Source organism: Spodoptera frugiperda, chromosome 8 (assembly GCF_023101765.2).
Source record: "Spodoptera frugiperda isolate SF20-4 chromosome 8, AGI-APGP_CSIRO_Sfru_2.0, whole genome shotgun sequence".
In the NCBI taxonomy this organism is placed as follows: Eukaryota; Metazoa; Arthropoda; class Insecta; order Lepidoptera; family Noctuidae; genus Spodoptera; species Spodoptera frugiperda.
In genome coordinates this window covers 11,194,427-11,207,493 of record NC_064219.1, presented here as the reverse complement: position 1 = coordinate 11,207,493, position 13,067 = coordinate 11,194,427, and the positions used below count along the sequence as shown (strand labels likewise).

The 13,067-nt window shown below is 41.0% G+C and overlaps 1 protein-coding gene across 1 annotated transcript; it reads right to left on the bottom strand.

Moving 5' to 3' along the window:
• Positions 1 to 665: 665 nt before the first annotated feature.
• On the bottom strand, positions 666 to 12,936 carry LOC118275810 (ribosome-releasing factor 2, mitochondrial). Its single transcript, XM_035593894.2, has 14 exons — positions 12,250 to 12,936; positions 11,942 to 12,070; positions 11,449 to 11,586; positions 10,706 to 10,894; positions 10,084 to 10,271; positions 9,244 to 9,564; positions 8,596 to 8,685; positions 7,871 to 8,063; positions 7,073 to 7,228; positions 6,082 to 6,304; positions 5,684 to 5,801; positions 5,257 to 5,352; positions 4,576 to 4,722; positions 666 to 2,598 (listed from the first exon to the last, which is right to left on the bottom strand). The coding sequence occupies exons 1-14, from the start codon at positions 12,365 to 12,367 to the stop codon at positions 2,437 to 2,439; spliced, it is 2,268 nt and encodes a 755-aa protein (XP_035449787.2). The 5' UTR covers positions 12,368 to 12,936; the 3' UTR covers positions 666 to 2,436.
• Positions 12,937 to 13,067: the final 131 nt, after the last annotated feature.

The following is a 13,067-nucleotide window of genomic DNA, read 5'->3' as shown; positions in this document are numbered from 1 at the left end:
CATCAAAAAACGTTAAGCGGTTTCGACAACCGCGTTACTATTTTTCCTGATGTGGTTTTAGAAAACCTTCTATGGACCGCGACAACTATATTGAAGTTATTGTTATCAATTGTTATTTAATATGTTTAGTTGTTAATTATTTATGTTTGTTCATTGTGCGTGTGTATAGTCAAGTCTTTGGTATAGTCATTCTCTCTATAATACTAACTAATACTATACCAATGCACTAGCCTTCCGAGTTACTATTTCTCACTCATTTATTTACAAACAAAAGTTAAAAAAAATATAGAATATATGTACATACAACATGGTATGATTATATTGTTATTTACTACATACATACAAAAATAAAACTTATAATCTCATCAAAATGATGAAATTGTTAGTTTTACTATTTTATTAAATAAGAAATAAAATAATTTTTATTTTATATCGAAGATGTACAGGGGCGGATTTAGTTACGTTGCGTATGACATTTTAACAATTAATTCAAGATCTCTTTAAATTAACGTAATTTAATTAATTACTTTTGGACATAGTAATTAGAAGTTGTTCTTCTCTTCTTGTTATAGAACCCACATATAGTGAATGTATGATAAATTATTTAAAACCAACCGTACGTAGGTTGGTGATTATTATTCAATCCGGCCCTGACAAAACATCGATTAACCGATTCGTTGCGACGCCCATTTTGGTGCACTTTTATGCGTGGCGACGAACAAATATTTCGTGACACGACAGTCGTGTCAAGCGCCATATCAGTTGATGACACGCCTATTGTGCCATCAGCCATGTACAGAATAAAATGTTCTTTTTCTTTTTTCAAGAAGCACCTCGAGAAATTTCGATTTGAGCGAGATAAAAGACATTTAATGACACGACACGCGTGTCATACGCCATATGTAAAAAAATTGGATGGCACGCCTGTCGTGCCATCCGCAACGAATCGGTTAATAACACTTTCACATACATAATATTACTGGTCCAAGTTCGACTTTAGCCGTTCAAACTTCACCATTTTAAATTGCTATCTAAAACCCCACAGGGGTCACAATATCATAGCACCAAGACGCAATAACAAGGCGTAATGGCGGAATTTTAATATTCTTTATATCTATGTTCATAAAAGACCCAAGGTTTTTAAAATTAAAGAACAATTTATTTCTTGACCAATCATTGCTTATTTATCTTGCCTTTTATTCATTCTTGAAATCGTAGGCAGATAGAAGACTACCTCGTTGAAAGTGGTTGCAAGTGCCGGGCAAGGGTTCTCGGGTTCGATTCCCGGGTCGGGCTCGGGCAAAGTATCACTCTCTCATTAGTAGTACGGAGTCTGGAATTGTGCCCAGTTGGCTCACCCCCAATTACATGGGACTTTGTACAGCGACATTACGTAGCGCAAAGTGCACCTCTGCCTACCCCGTCGGGGATTAAAGGCGTGATACGACTATTAAAAAAACTGTAGTTTATTTAAGCGTGGTAGAAGATAGTAATCAAGCATTTGGAATTCAGTGAAGGGGTAGACAACATTGATATTTTTTTTAAAGTTTTCAATATTAATTATATTGCCATCTACTTTTCATACAGTTGAGATTACATTCATTTTTAATGTACTTATAACCTAACCAGAAATACATCTTGATCCCAATGGTAGGTAGAAACCACAGAGTGTTATCTACTATGATCGTTACTACTAGGTAATAAAAGCTAAGATATGTTGCAATTTTCAAAACGTTCACTTCGAGCGACTACAAAACTATCCATGATAAAATTACAGTTTTGCTATTTTTCTGGTTTAGTCACAAGCATCGCCTATTTTCAACATTAACCATAAATTGCTCACACCATTTTAATACGTAGCCTATCATTAGTTATTATGTTATCGGCTTACTCACGTAACTGTTTGACGAGGAACTCGAATACCAGTACTACCAGTAGCAGCTCATGAATATGAGACTCTAGCATGGCTTGAAACTAGTCGAGTTGCTCGTCAAACATTTACGTGAGTAAGCCGACAACATTATAATTTATTTAGTATGTCTCACGAAAGTATCCTGACATTGCATGAGGCGTTGTATAATCCCACATAGTATATAACAGGGGTGGCCAACTTATATGTACTCGCGATCGACTTTTTTTCTAAAAGTTCCTCGCGATCGACCTTTTATACAAAATATTTATGTGTACACATACTTTAGTACCAAACATTTTGAAGTTTTTTTCTTAAAATCTGGTCCACGATCGGTCAAAAATGCTCTCGGGATCGACCGGTCGATCGCGATCGACCTGTGGCCTTAGTCTGCTATACAACCTTCATAGCTCCGTCTCTCTCGCACTGCTCAGTGATCGACCATTCTGACACAATTGTAATAGCAGACTAAGGCCCCTGTTGGCCACCCCTGGTATATAATATACATATCTCGTTCGATAGTGTGTTTAGAAACCTGTGATGGCTCTGATGGCTTTCTCCTCGTCGACTGGCGACATCTGGCTGTGGGAATGGAACTCCATGGTGAAGCTGGCCAGGCCGGAGCTGAGGGAGCGCAGGCTGGTGGAGTAGCCCAGCAGCTCCGACAACGGGGCCAGGCACTCTATCACCTGGACCAGATCATCATTGTGGTTAATGTAGTGCCAGTTCATCCGTAATCATAGCCGGGTAAATGCCCTGCTAGCGTGCCCAAAATTAAGCTAAATGGCATTGAACTTAAGCGAGTAAATCATTTTAAATACTTGGGACACTATGTTACCGAAGATCTTGATGACCAAATGGACATAGAAAGAGAACGCAGGGCGCTGGCGGTCAAGAACAATATGCTGACTCGCAGGTTTGCTCGTTGCAGCGAGCATGTTAAGATCTCTCTTTTCAAGGCATACTGCCAAACCTTCTATACAAGTAGCCTGTGGGTTAGTTATACTCAGAAATCGCTCGGTGCCCTGCGAGTTCAATATAATAATGGCTTCAGGATGTTGCTGGGGCTGCCCCGTTTCTGTAGTGCGTCTGGAATGTTTGCGGCGGCCCGCGTTGATGGTTTTCATGCCATCCTTCGCAAGAGGACCGCCTCCTTGTTGCGCAGAGTGCGGGGCAGCACTAATAGCATCCTGAAGGTAGTCGCTGACAAAGTCGACTCAGCAATGATGCAAGCTTTCATGCGGGTTCTAGTTGGACAGTATGAATTATAAAACTGGGCCTGCATATAAGCAACATAATTTAATCTGTTTTGTTTTGTTCCGGTTTTATATTTTTCCAGATGTTACTAACATAGTTTTTAAGATTTTGTAGTACTAACTAAATATGGACATCTATCCGAAATAAACGTTATATTATTATTATTATGTATGTTCTTTACATAATCACGGGACCACAGGGTCCCGGACCTTTGGAAGGCGTACGAGGGGCCGAAGCCAACTCGCAGAGGCCCGTTGAACAATTTTAATCTAAATGTAAGGGGACATCAGCCGGCGATTATCCCTGTATGCACTATAGAAGTACACCAAAGGACAATCCCCGGTTGATGCAGGACTATTGTGAGATATGGTAAAAGGAAATGATAGGGATATGGGTGTGGGTGGCTGTGGAATAGTTAACCGGTTAACTATGGGGACTATGGCCCCTGCCCCTGACCAATATTGAAAAATACGGATAAACAGGCAGGGGATGACTCGCAAACTCAATAGTGGGCCCCCGAAACGGCCGCTAGCATGTAGCGACAAGGGAAGCAACATCCGTTGAGCTGCTTGAGGAAGGGGAGGCATCCCACGGCTATCAGAGCAATCCCGGAAGTACGGTCAAGACCCCTACCAGCATCTTACTGGGATACGTCCTTCCCCCAAGTGGAGCTGAAGGCAACTCCACTCTTGCGAATCTCCACTCAAACCAGCCGATTAAGGCAAGAGTGAGGTAGGAGAGGCCACTCCGGATAGTCACGAGTACCAACCGGAGTTAAAAAGTAGGGCCTCTCCCGGGAGTCAGGTCCGTGGGGTCGCCACTGCCCAACAGCTCGCCACAAGCTGCCTTGCGGACTTATTATTATTATTATTATAGCGCTTGCAACAGTGCCGAAATATCGGAAACTCATCGAAATAGAAAAACATGGTAAATATCCCGTTTCAAGTTCCAATTTTAATGTAGTGTGTGTATGTGCAGTACATAACGAATTTTTAATAGTTTTAGCATCAACGAAGAACGGCATACTTAATGCAATTGACAAATTTAAATTATGATATAAGTTTAACAAATATTTGTAAATGTTTGTGTTATTTCGACGTTTTCATATTTTTTATTGTACTAGCCATAATGGTTTTTTCAAAGGGGGGAAATCATCCAATGACTTCTTAGACTAGAGGGAGTGTCCGACTTTTACTGACTAAAAGCTACCTCGTTCCTACTCCTGCCGCAGCCCCGGTAACCCGGTAGGTAGTCCCGTAGCTCCGGAAGCCTATGATTAGCATTACTTGTGTCGCCGTGCATCGCTCTTTTTACATTGCCGTAGTTAAGGCTAGACCAAGTATACCGCAAAAGCATTTTACAGCTACTAAGTAGTTACATAACCCAGTAAGTACTAAGTAAGCACCGACCTTGTTCTGATGGCGGACATGTATGTGCTGTATCTGGGTCCGTCTGCGCGCGAGGTCTGCCAGGACCCTGGCCGAGTGGGACTCCGGGCACACCACCTCCACGAACATCAGCGGCTCCAGCAGCACTGGCTCTGCTTCTTCGAACACCTGCGTTAGTCATGATAAATGATATTTATTTCTGTAAGCACAATCATTCTTAAGTGGGTTAACAAGCTATAAATTACAATTACAATAATGAACTTAAACCTGTACTTTCTGTAAGTAGGTTATAAAATAACACTTTTACATGTCAATATTTCAAATAGCTAGATGAGGCCGGCATTTCCTATCTGACTATTCTGAGAAGAAATGCCGAAACAAACTCAGAGGTCATAGTCTCTTTTAAAGTCCAGACAATGAAATAGAGGATAATGTGAGAGGACCGTGCAATCAGCTCAGCTAATGCGCATGGTTATTTAAATTTCGGAGATGTGTCTAAAGATGGTAGGTTAGATTGAATTGAACTTTTGCTAGTTCGTTATTAGTTTTCATGTAATTTGACTTGACATACCAGACACAATTTCAATTGACTGCGGAATGAAATGTTGTTTCTAGTTTCAATTGAACATAATATCTTACTTACATCTTTCATTCAAGTTATTATTAGTACTGGTGAATAAACAGGTACATGAGAGTTCTTACCTTCCGGAGGCATTGCGCGACGGTGGCGGTGACCACGGAGTCGGACGTGCCTCGCCCGAGCTCGAACCAGTGCAGCGTCACTTGCACGTCTACTACCTGGTGAGGGCAATTTACTTAGGTAAGGTTACATAACGTCCCTTAGCTAACAACACCGCTCAAGTCGAAAATTGGCGGTTTTTACATTGTAATGCCATTGGATGAAGCTGCGCATTGCGCGTCGAACCATTGGTCTCATGATATAGATTTGAGCCATTAAGAAGCCGTAATTTAAAAAATAGTGACAGCGCTCAAGTCGGTTGGCGTAGCAACACCGCGCAGTTTTTTTCGTCTCTTGTAAAGTTGGCAAAAATAATTTAAGCGGTGTTGTAAGCTAAGAGACGATAAGAAATATTTTATGTATAAGTAGCTTGACAAGTAGTGTACTCACGGGACAGCCGAGCTTGGCTCCGTGCATGAGGGCGGTGGCGAGCCCCTGTCTGATGGCCTGCATGTGGCGAGGGTGCACGTGGGACAGGTTGGCCGCGCTGTCGCCACTCTTGTCCAATCTGGGAAAGGAAATTTTGAAATTACGATACAGAGCAGAACAAGAATTACAGCATAACTGTCAGTGAATATGAGTCCCAGCGTAGCTTGAAACTAGTCCAGTTACCTCAAACAGTTAAGTCGTAATGTTAAAAGAAATGCACACCATATCCCTTTTTCTCAGATTGCGTACCATAACTGTGTAGTTAGACCCTGGTTCCCAGGGCTTACAGAAAATATAAAAAAGAATTAGCCAGTTAAATTGTTTCTAAGAACCAAGAACCACTACTACTATAGACTTACTTCAAGATCTTCTCAGAAGGGATGCCCTTCACAGGTTTAGCAGACATGGTGACCTTGCAGAGCTGCCTGGAGCCCCCAATCTTGCGGTCCACGGCGAGCGTGTGCCGGGCGGAGCCCTGCAGGGTCTCCCTGTACGCTATCTGCAGGGGCCCCAACTCCACCTCGATCCTGTACTCCCGGATAATGCGCTCTTTGATTATTTCCAGGTGGAGCTCGCCCATACCTGGTTGTGATAAAGAAAGAGGTTTTAGTAGGTTAGGTAGGCAATCCATTTTTAATAAGGTTTTTTTTTGTAATTTCATAAGACAATTTGCCTTAATTTTATTGTAATTTTCGTGAGGCATACTAAATTAATTATTATGTTATCGGCTTACTCACGTAACTCTTTGACGAGGAACTCGACTAGTTTCAAGCCATGCTAGAGGCTCATATTCATGACTTCTCGTCATGATAATTTGCCTTGCTTTTCAATAAGAAAGTAAGATCTGCTTAAGATATAAGATTCGCGTCACCAGCATAAGTCATGAATCATGAAGTATAATAATTTTAGTAAAGTTAGTAATAAATCAGCCTAATAATTTTACATTAAGACTTATTGCCAAATCTATTTTCTCGAATATTAAGGATATTTTTTCGAATCGATCTAACTTTTAAGAGAACCACATATTTTGAACTGAGATTTCGGTTATTAATTTGTCGTTAATGAATTAGATCTAAACCGCATAGCTAGCCAATCGAATGTCACCCACGACCATTGAGTTTAAAGTTATCTAAATACTGTTATGTATGTAGGTAATTTAGTATTAATATTTAGACTAAGTGGGTAGGAAGTAAATATCTGCTCGTCTAGAATTGTTAACCGCCGCGCCAGACTGCAAATATATGCTGTACTTGTCATACGCTTGTTTTATTCTGCACACAGTATCCACCTGTACCTAAATATTTCTCAAATACTTTGGAGTGCACAATCTCCAAGCTCGTGTATTGTTACCTGCGAGTACAGTCTGTCCACTGTCGGCGTCGGTGTGCACGCGGAGGCTGGGGTCCTCCCGCCGCAGCTGCAGCAGGGCGGCGTCCAGCGCGGGCTGCTGCGACACGCTGGGCGGCTCGATGGAGCACAGGAACACGGGCTCCGGGACCGTAGTGCCTGGTGGGACCACAGGTTTTGAGGTCATCTTACTTCTTAAACATTGTGTGGTGTATAAATCTAAAGTAATGTTTTGAAAATAGGTATGAGTTTGCCAATTTTGTTATGGGTACGTTGCAACAGTCCAACAAGCAAACACAATTTATTTCTTCTAGCCTTCTAGGTAAAAGGATTTTGATTTTGAAAAATGGTGCACGTGTTGTTTAATATTTCCGCAGAATTTGTAAAATCGTAGGGTAATCTTTATTAATAATAAGATATTGAACATTAGGAAAATCTTTTTTTATGGAATAAGCCGGTAAACTAGCTGACGGGTCACCTGATGGTAAGCAATCGCCGCCGCTTATGGACACATGAAACACTAGAGGCGTTATAAGTGCGTTGCCGGCCTTTTGGGGGTTAGGAATTTAGGAGTTGTTGGGGAATCGGGGCTTGGGAAGGGGGGTAATTGGCCTCCGGTAACCTCACTCACACAACGCAAGCGTTGTTCCACGTCGGTTTTCTGTGAGGCCGTGGTATAACTCTGGTCGAGCCCATTCGTGCCGAAGCATGGCTCTCCCGCAAACACTTTCAAAACTCTTTCCAATTCAAACTCCTAAGAAACATCCAGCAGTGAATGTACATCATTACAGCAACACTTACCGATTCCCAGCAGTAGTTCAGCAAGTTCATCATTAGAAGGCGGCGTGTCCATGACCTGTAGTTTCTGCCTGGCACTGGGCAGCACCAGCTCCTCGACCTGGTCTCCGGCAGTCTGCAGCAGCTGCGCCAGCTGTGCCTTGGCCCGGGACGCTGAAGACTGGGACGATGTCACCAGGTCACCCGTCATTGTGGCCTGAGGAATCCCTATTATATTTTATCTCATTTGAAAGGATACTTTAGTAGATGAGGACTGTTTTATTTTCAACCGTATTATGTATAAGGAAATAGAGGCTATTTTTTTTTTAATAATATAATATAATATTTTATTCAAAAATTTCTTTACAGGATAAATTACATATAGTCTTAAATATTACGGTCTTACATGTAACTAGCTGGCTAAAATAATTTAAAATTAACAAATAATCAAAAGGCCGGCGCAACATCTCCCGTGTAGGATTCCAACAGGAAACATCTTTTTATGTGATCCACAAACTGTTGTTTTTTGTACAATGCAGAGGAAAATCTAAGTGATGGGCAATGTTTCTTTCTAAAATTCATTTACTTTTTTCTTGAGTTCTGGTAGACAACAATAAACTTAATTAGAAAATTTAAAATTTTCGTTATTATTGGATAATGTTTGTTTGCGTCATTAATTAATAAGTGGCGAAATATCACTCGAGTAAAACAGACATACATGGCTGGTTGAAAGTGAATCAGTAGATTACCTTGAGCGCGCTGACGACGGCGATGTTCCCCGCGGTGACTCTGTCCACTAGCCGGTACTCGTCCGCCAGCGCCACGTACAGCGCCCCCGCCTGGACGCACGAACAGACAAGCAGTCATAACTACATACATACATATCGTCACGCTTTTAATCCCCCAAGGGGCAGAGGTGCACATTATGCCACGTAATGCCACTGTGTACACCCACTTTTCACCATTTTGTGTTAAAGTCCCATGTAATAGGTGGTGAGCCTATTGCCATATACCGGGCACATTTCCAGACTCCGTGCTAGCGATGAGAAATTTTTCGAAAATCCGAAAAAGCCCAGTAAATCTTTGCCCGACCCGGGAATAGAATCCGAGACCCCTTGTGCGGCAGTCGCACTTGCGACTACTCGACCAACGAGGCAGTCTGTTATAACTATTATTATTTAAACGCAATAAAACTTGTCAATATAAAGCCTTGGTGATTTGGGCATCGAATTAAGGACCTTATGCCGTCCAGTTAAGCTTGCAGCAACTGAAGGTTCACAGTCTTGAATCAATAATTTATTTTATTAAGTTGGTAGTAGTACTCCTGTTTCAACAAAAACATTAACTTGTCACAAAAGAAACCATAATTTATCGTATAAAAATCATCATGATAATACCTGCTCATTCTTATCCCGGGCAAGATTATAAATCTTCTGTCCTTTACTGATCTCTCCGCTATAAAGCCGAAGGAAGGTGAGCACTCCTCGCTGGTCATCATGCTGCACCTTGAAGGCTCTGGCAGCCAGGTCAGTCCCGAAGCTTCTGTACATCTTGTGACCTTCCCCAGGACTTGGAAGGTAGGAGATGATAGCGTCCATCAGGGTCTGGACGCCAATGTTCTTGTAGGAGCTGCCGCAGAGGATTGGGAAGCCTTTCATTGCGAGGGTGCACCGTCTGATAGCTTCTTCTATTTCTTTGCTGCTGATTTCTAGAGTTTCCTGGTTGGTGGATAAAGAAAGGAATTAAGAAGAATGATGATCCTGTTTAGTGTGTTGGAAGAATCGAGATGTGATGTTTCACTGCTTATTTCTAATCAGATGTTTGTGATTAATCTTTTATTAGCTGACAAACAATACAACATTATTCACATTATCAGTAACTCTTCAAGTCAGGTAGATCTGGATTTCAAACCCAAGATTGAATCAATCCTATACAATACTACATTTTAACTAACATAGCAGACAATTTTAAAATTTAATCTATACTAATATCTATACTAATATTATAATCTATACTAATATTATAAAGCTGAAGAGTTTGTTTGTTTGATTGTTTGTTTGTTTAAACGCGATAATCTCGGGAATTACTGGTCCGATTTGAATAATTCTTTTTGTGTTGAATAGTGCATTTATTGGGGAAGGCTATAGGCTATAAAACATCACGCTATGACCAATAGGAGCCAAGTAGAGCGGGTGAAACCGCGCGGAAGTAGCTAGTCATTGATATAATACTCCAACCTGTTGTATAATAGTCTCGGCGAGCTGGTCGTCGAGACTGGACAGTGTATCCACGAGGTCCTTGTGGTCGGCCATGGCCGCCTCCCACTTGCGTCCGTCCGCCGTCTCCGTCAGCTTGCGCCGCACCAGCGTCTGCCCCCGCCCCTGCGTCCATATCACCTCCTCCATCGTTATCAGGTCTATCAAACCTGGGAACAAAGAGCAGGTGCAGTGAGAGTTAGCAATAAACAAATATTTCCAAATGTGGCATATGCAAAACTTGTAGGAAACTTATAGTTACCAGTTCACTTAATACTACATACATAAATGCAATGACTACCTCGTTGGCCGAGTAGTTGCAAGTGCGAATGCCGGACCCGATCGAATCGGATTCGATTCCCGGGTCGGGCGAAGTATTGCTGGGCTTTTTTCAGTTTTTCGAAAATTTCTCAGTAGTAGCACGGAGTTTGGAAATGTGCCCGGTATATGGCAATAAGCTCATCACCTATTACATGGGACTTACAACATAAATTGTGAAAAGTGGGTGTACACAGTGGCATTACGTGCCATAATGTGCACCTCTGCCTACAGCTTCGGGGATTAAAGGCGTGACGATATGTATGTATGTTCACTTTATACAAACCTATAAGTCTTCCTTCAAGCCTGACATCAGTATGCAGCAACAGCGGCTGAGCATTGAGTTTTTCTTTGACGGAGCGAGCACACGCCTCAGCGCTGGCGTCTCCTCGGTCCATCTTGTTGAGGTACAGGATCCGAGGCACTCGGTACCCACTGGCTTGCTTCCACACTGTTAGGGTTTGTGCTTCTACACCTGATGGTAGAAGAATTGCATTTTTGTTTAGATATATTTCTTTTAAGATGAGAGAGAATTTGCTGAATTCTTGAGACATTATTGTATGAGAAAATATACTTATAGGCTCTAAATGGCAATTAATTTAAAATAGAACATATTTCACCCTTACTAACAATTAAATTTTATGACTGCCACGTTGGTCGAGTGGTCGCAAGTGCGATTGCCGGACGAGGGGTCTCGGGTTCGATTCCCGGGTCGGACAAGGTATTGCTGGGCTTTTTTCGGTTTTTGAAAATTGCTCAGCAGTAGCCCGGTGTGTGGAATTCTGCTCAGTATATGGCAATAGGCTAACCCCCTATGACATGGGACTTATAACACAGATGGTGAAGTGTGAGTAAATATTGTATAGCAACATTATTTACATGCCGTAATGTGCACCTCTGCCTACTTCTTTGGGTATAAAGGCGTGACGTTGCTAAATTTCTATAAAGATACATGTATAGGTACTAAAACAAGTAACAAAAAAAAATCGCACGAATGTATTTGCATTGCATCACAATCAATCAACTGACCAGCTGAGGCGTCCAGCACAATGACAGCTCCGTCCAGCACAGCGAGGCTCTGCTCCACCTCCATGGTGAAGTCAATGTGGCCCGGAGTATCTATCAGGTTGATCTGACTGCCACGCCAGGGGAACGATACCGCCGCAGCTACAACACAAATCATTTTGATGATTCAGGTTTAACAGACTCAATAAAATGTTTTCTTGCAAATTATAACTAAATGATTTAGGACTTGTCTCACAATGTCTATTAGCCGGGATTTATCAGATAACTTTGAATTAAGAACGTAATTTGTATGCACTATCTGTCAAATAAATGTATTGGACACTTATATACAAATACCGGTTTACCACCTTCGGTGAAACAGGTGTTTAATATTATATTTCTTAGAATATATTTTTAACATACATAACAGTAGATTAAATACCATTGTCACAATATTAGATAGGACTATAATCAATAATTAATTTATTATGTAACCCAAAGTTGGCTAAACATGTACATGTAATGGTGATTCCCCGCTGCCGCTCCTGTTCCATGTAGTCTGTCACAGTGTTGCCATGGTGCACCTCCCCCATGGCTCTGATGGTCCCGGAGAAGAACAGCATTCTCTCCGTAGTTGTTGTTTTCCCTAAAAATAAATAATTCTCATAAAACAATAGAAATTTAATTTTCTGCAATACATATCAGAGATTATGAAATTAATGAATGAAGTCAATACTTTCTGACTGAAATAATAATATTGGGAGCCTAATAATAGTACAGTATTAGTTACTTATGCTTAATAATGGATGTTTTAGTGATACTAACCTGCATCTATGTGAGCCAAGATGCCTATGTTACGGATATTTTCTGTCTTTTTGTCTCCATTGGTCGAGAAGCACCTTCTGAGCCAGGACACTCTAAATACCCGCCGGTAACGATTCATGTTGAAGCCTTTACTACAACTAACTCACCAAAACCTATGATAATCCCATGCTCAATCCAATTAGACCTACCACCACCAGCTGACTGATAAGGTCATAATTTTGATTTGACAGAATTGACAAATTTGACAATGTACTTTGACATTTGACTGCAGTCCGACTGTAATTTCCAAACGTCATTGTTTTTTGATAACATTAATTATTGTGAATTTTCTTCGAGCCCCATCATTGCAACTAGCAATTGCAGTACACGTTATTAATTTTATTATTGTTGCTTAACTTTATCGGTATATCTATAACAAAATATAACTTATGTAGGCATGTAATGGATGTGTAGGGACACAAATGCTGACTTTACTGATTGCGTTGAGTACGCTAGTTATAGAGCCAGTCAGTCAGTCGCTTGTAACGCCGAACCGTAGGCGCACGTAGGAAATATATCTACTGTGTTTCACGTATTACCATCTTATTCATTTAATCCCAAATCATTGACCCTGAACTTAATATATAGCAGTGATAAGTGGTGTAGTGTATAGGTACACAAAGACATAATACACAGACAAACCTACAGATGTATAATGTATTTACTCATATTTCTTTTAACAGTTTCAATCAATAATTATGATGAAACTAAAGTAAAACAAGTTACATTTTAGCAATAATTATTATTGGTTCAAACATGCTTGATTGATGAGTTTTACT

What these genes read in the sequence shown, in the direction of transcription:
- LOC118275810 (XM_035593894.2), bottom strand. Translation starts at nt 12,367, where the DNA reads ATGAATCGTTACCGGCGGGTATTTAGAGTGTCCTGGCTCAGAAGGTGC. An exon ending in GCTTGAAGGAAGACTTATAG is followed by an intron (nt 10,272 to 10,705) that starts GTTTGTATAAAG and finishes CTTTGTTCCCAG; the next exon opens with GTTTGATAGACCTGATAACG. An exon ending in ATGTCCGCCATCAGAACAAG is followed by an intron (nt 2,599 to 4,575) that starts GTCGGTGCTTAC and finishes GATCTGGTCCAG; the next exon opens with GTGATAGAGTGCCTGGCCCC.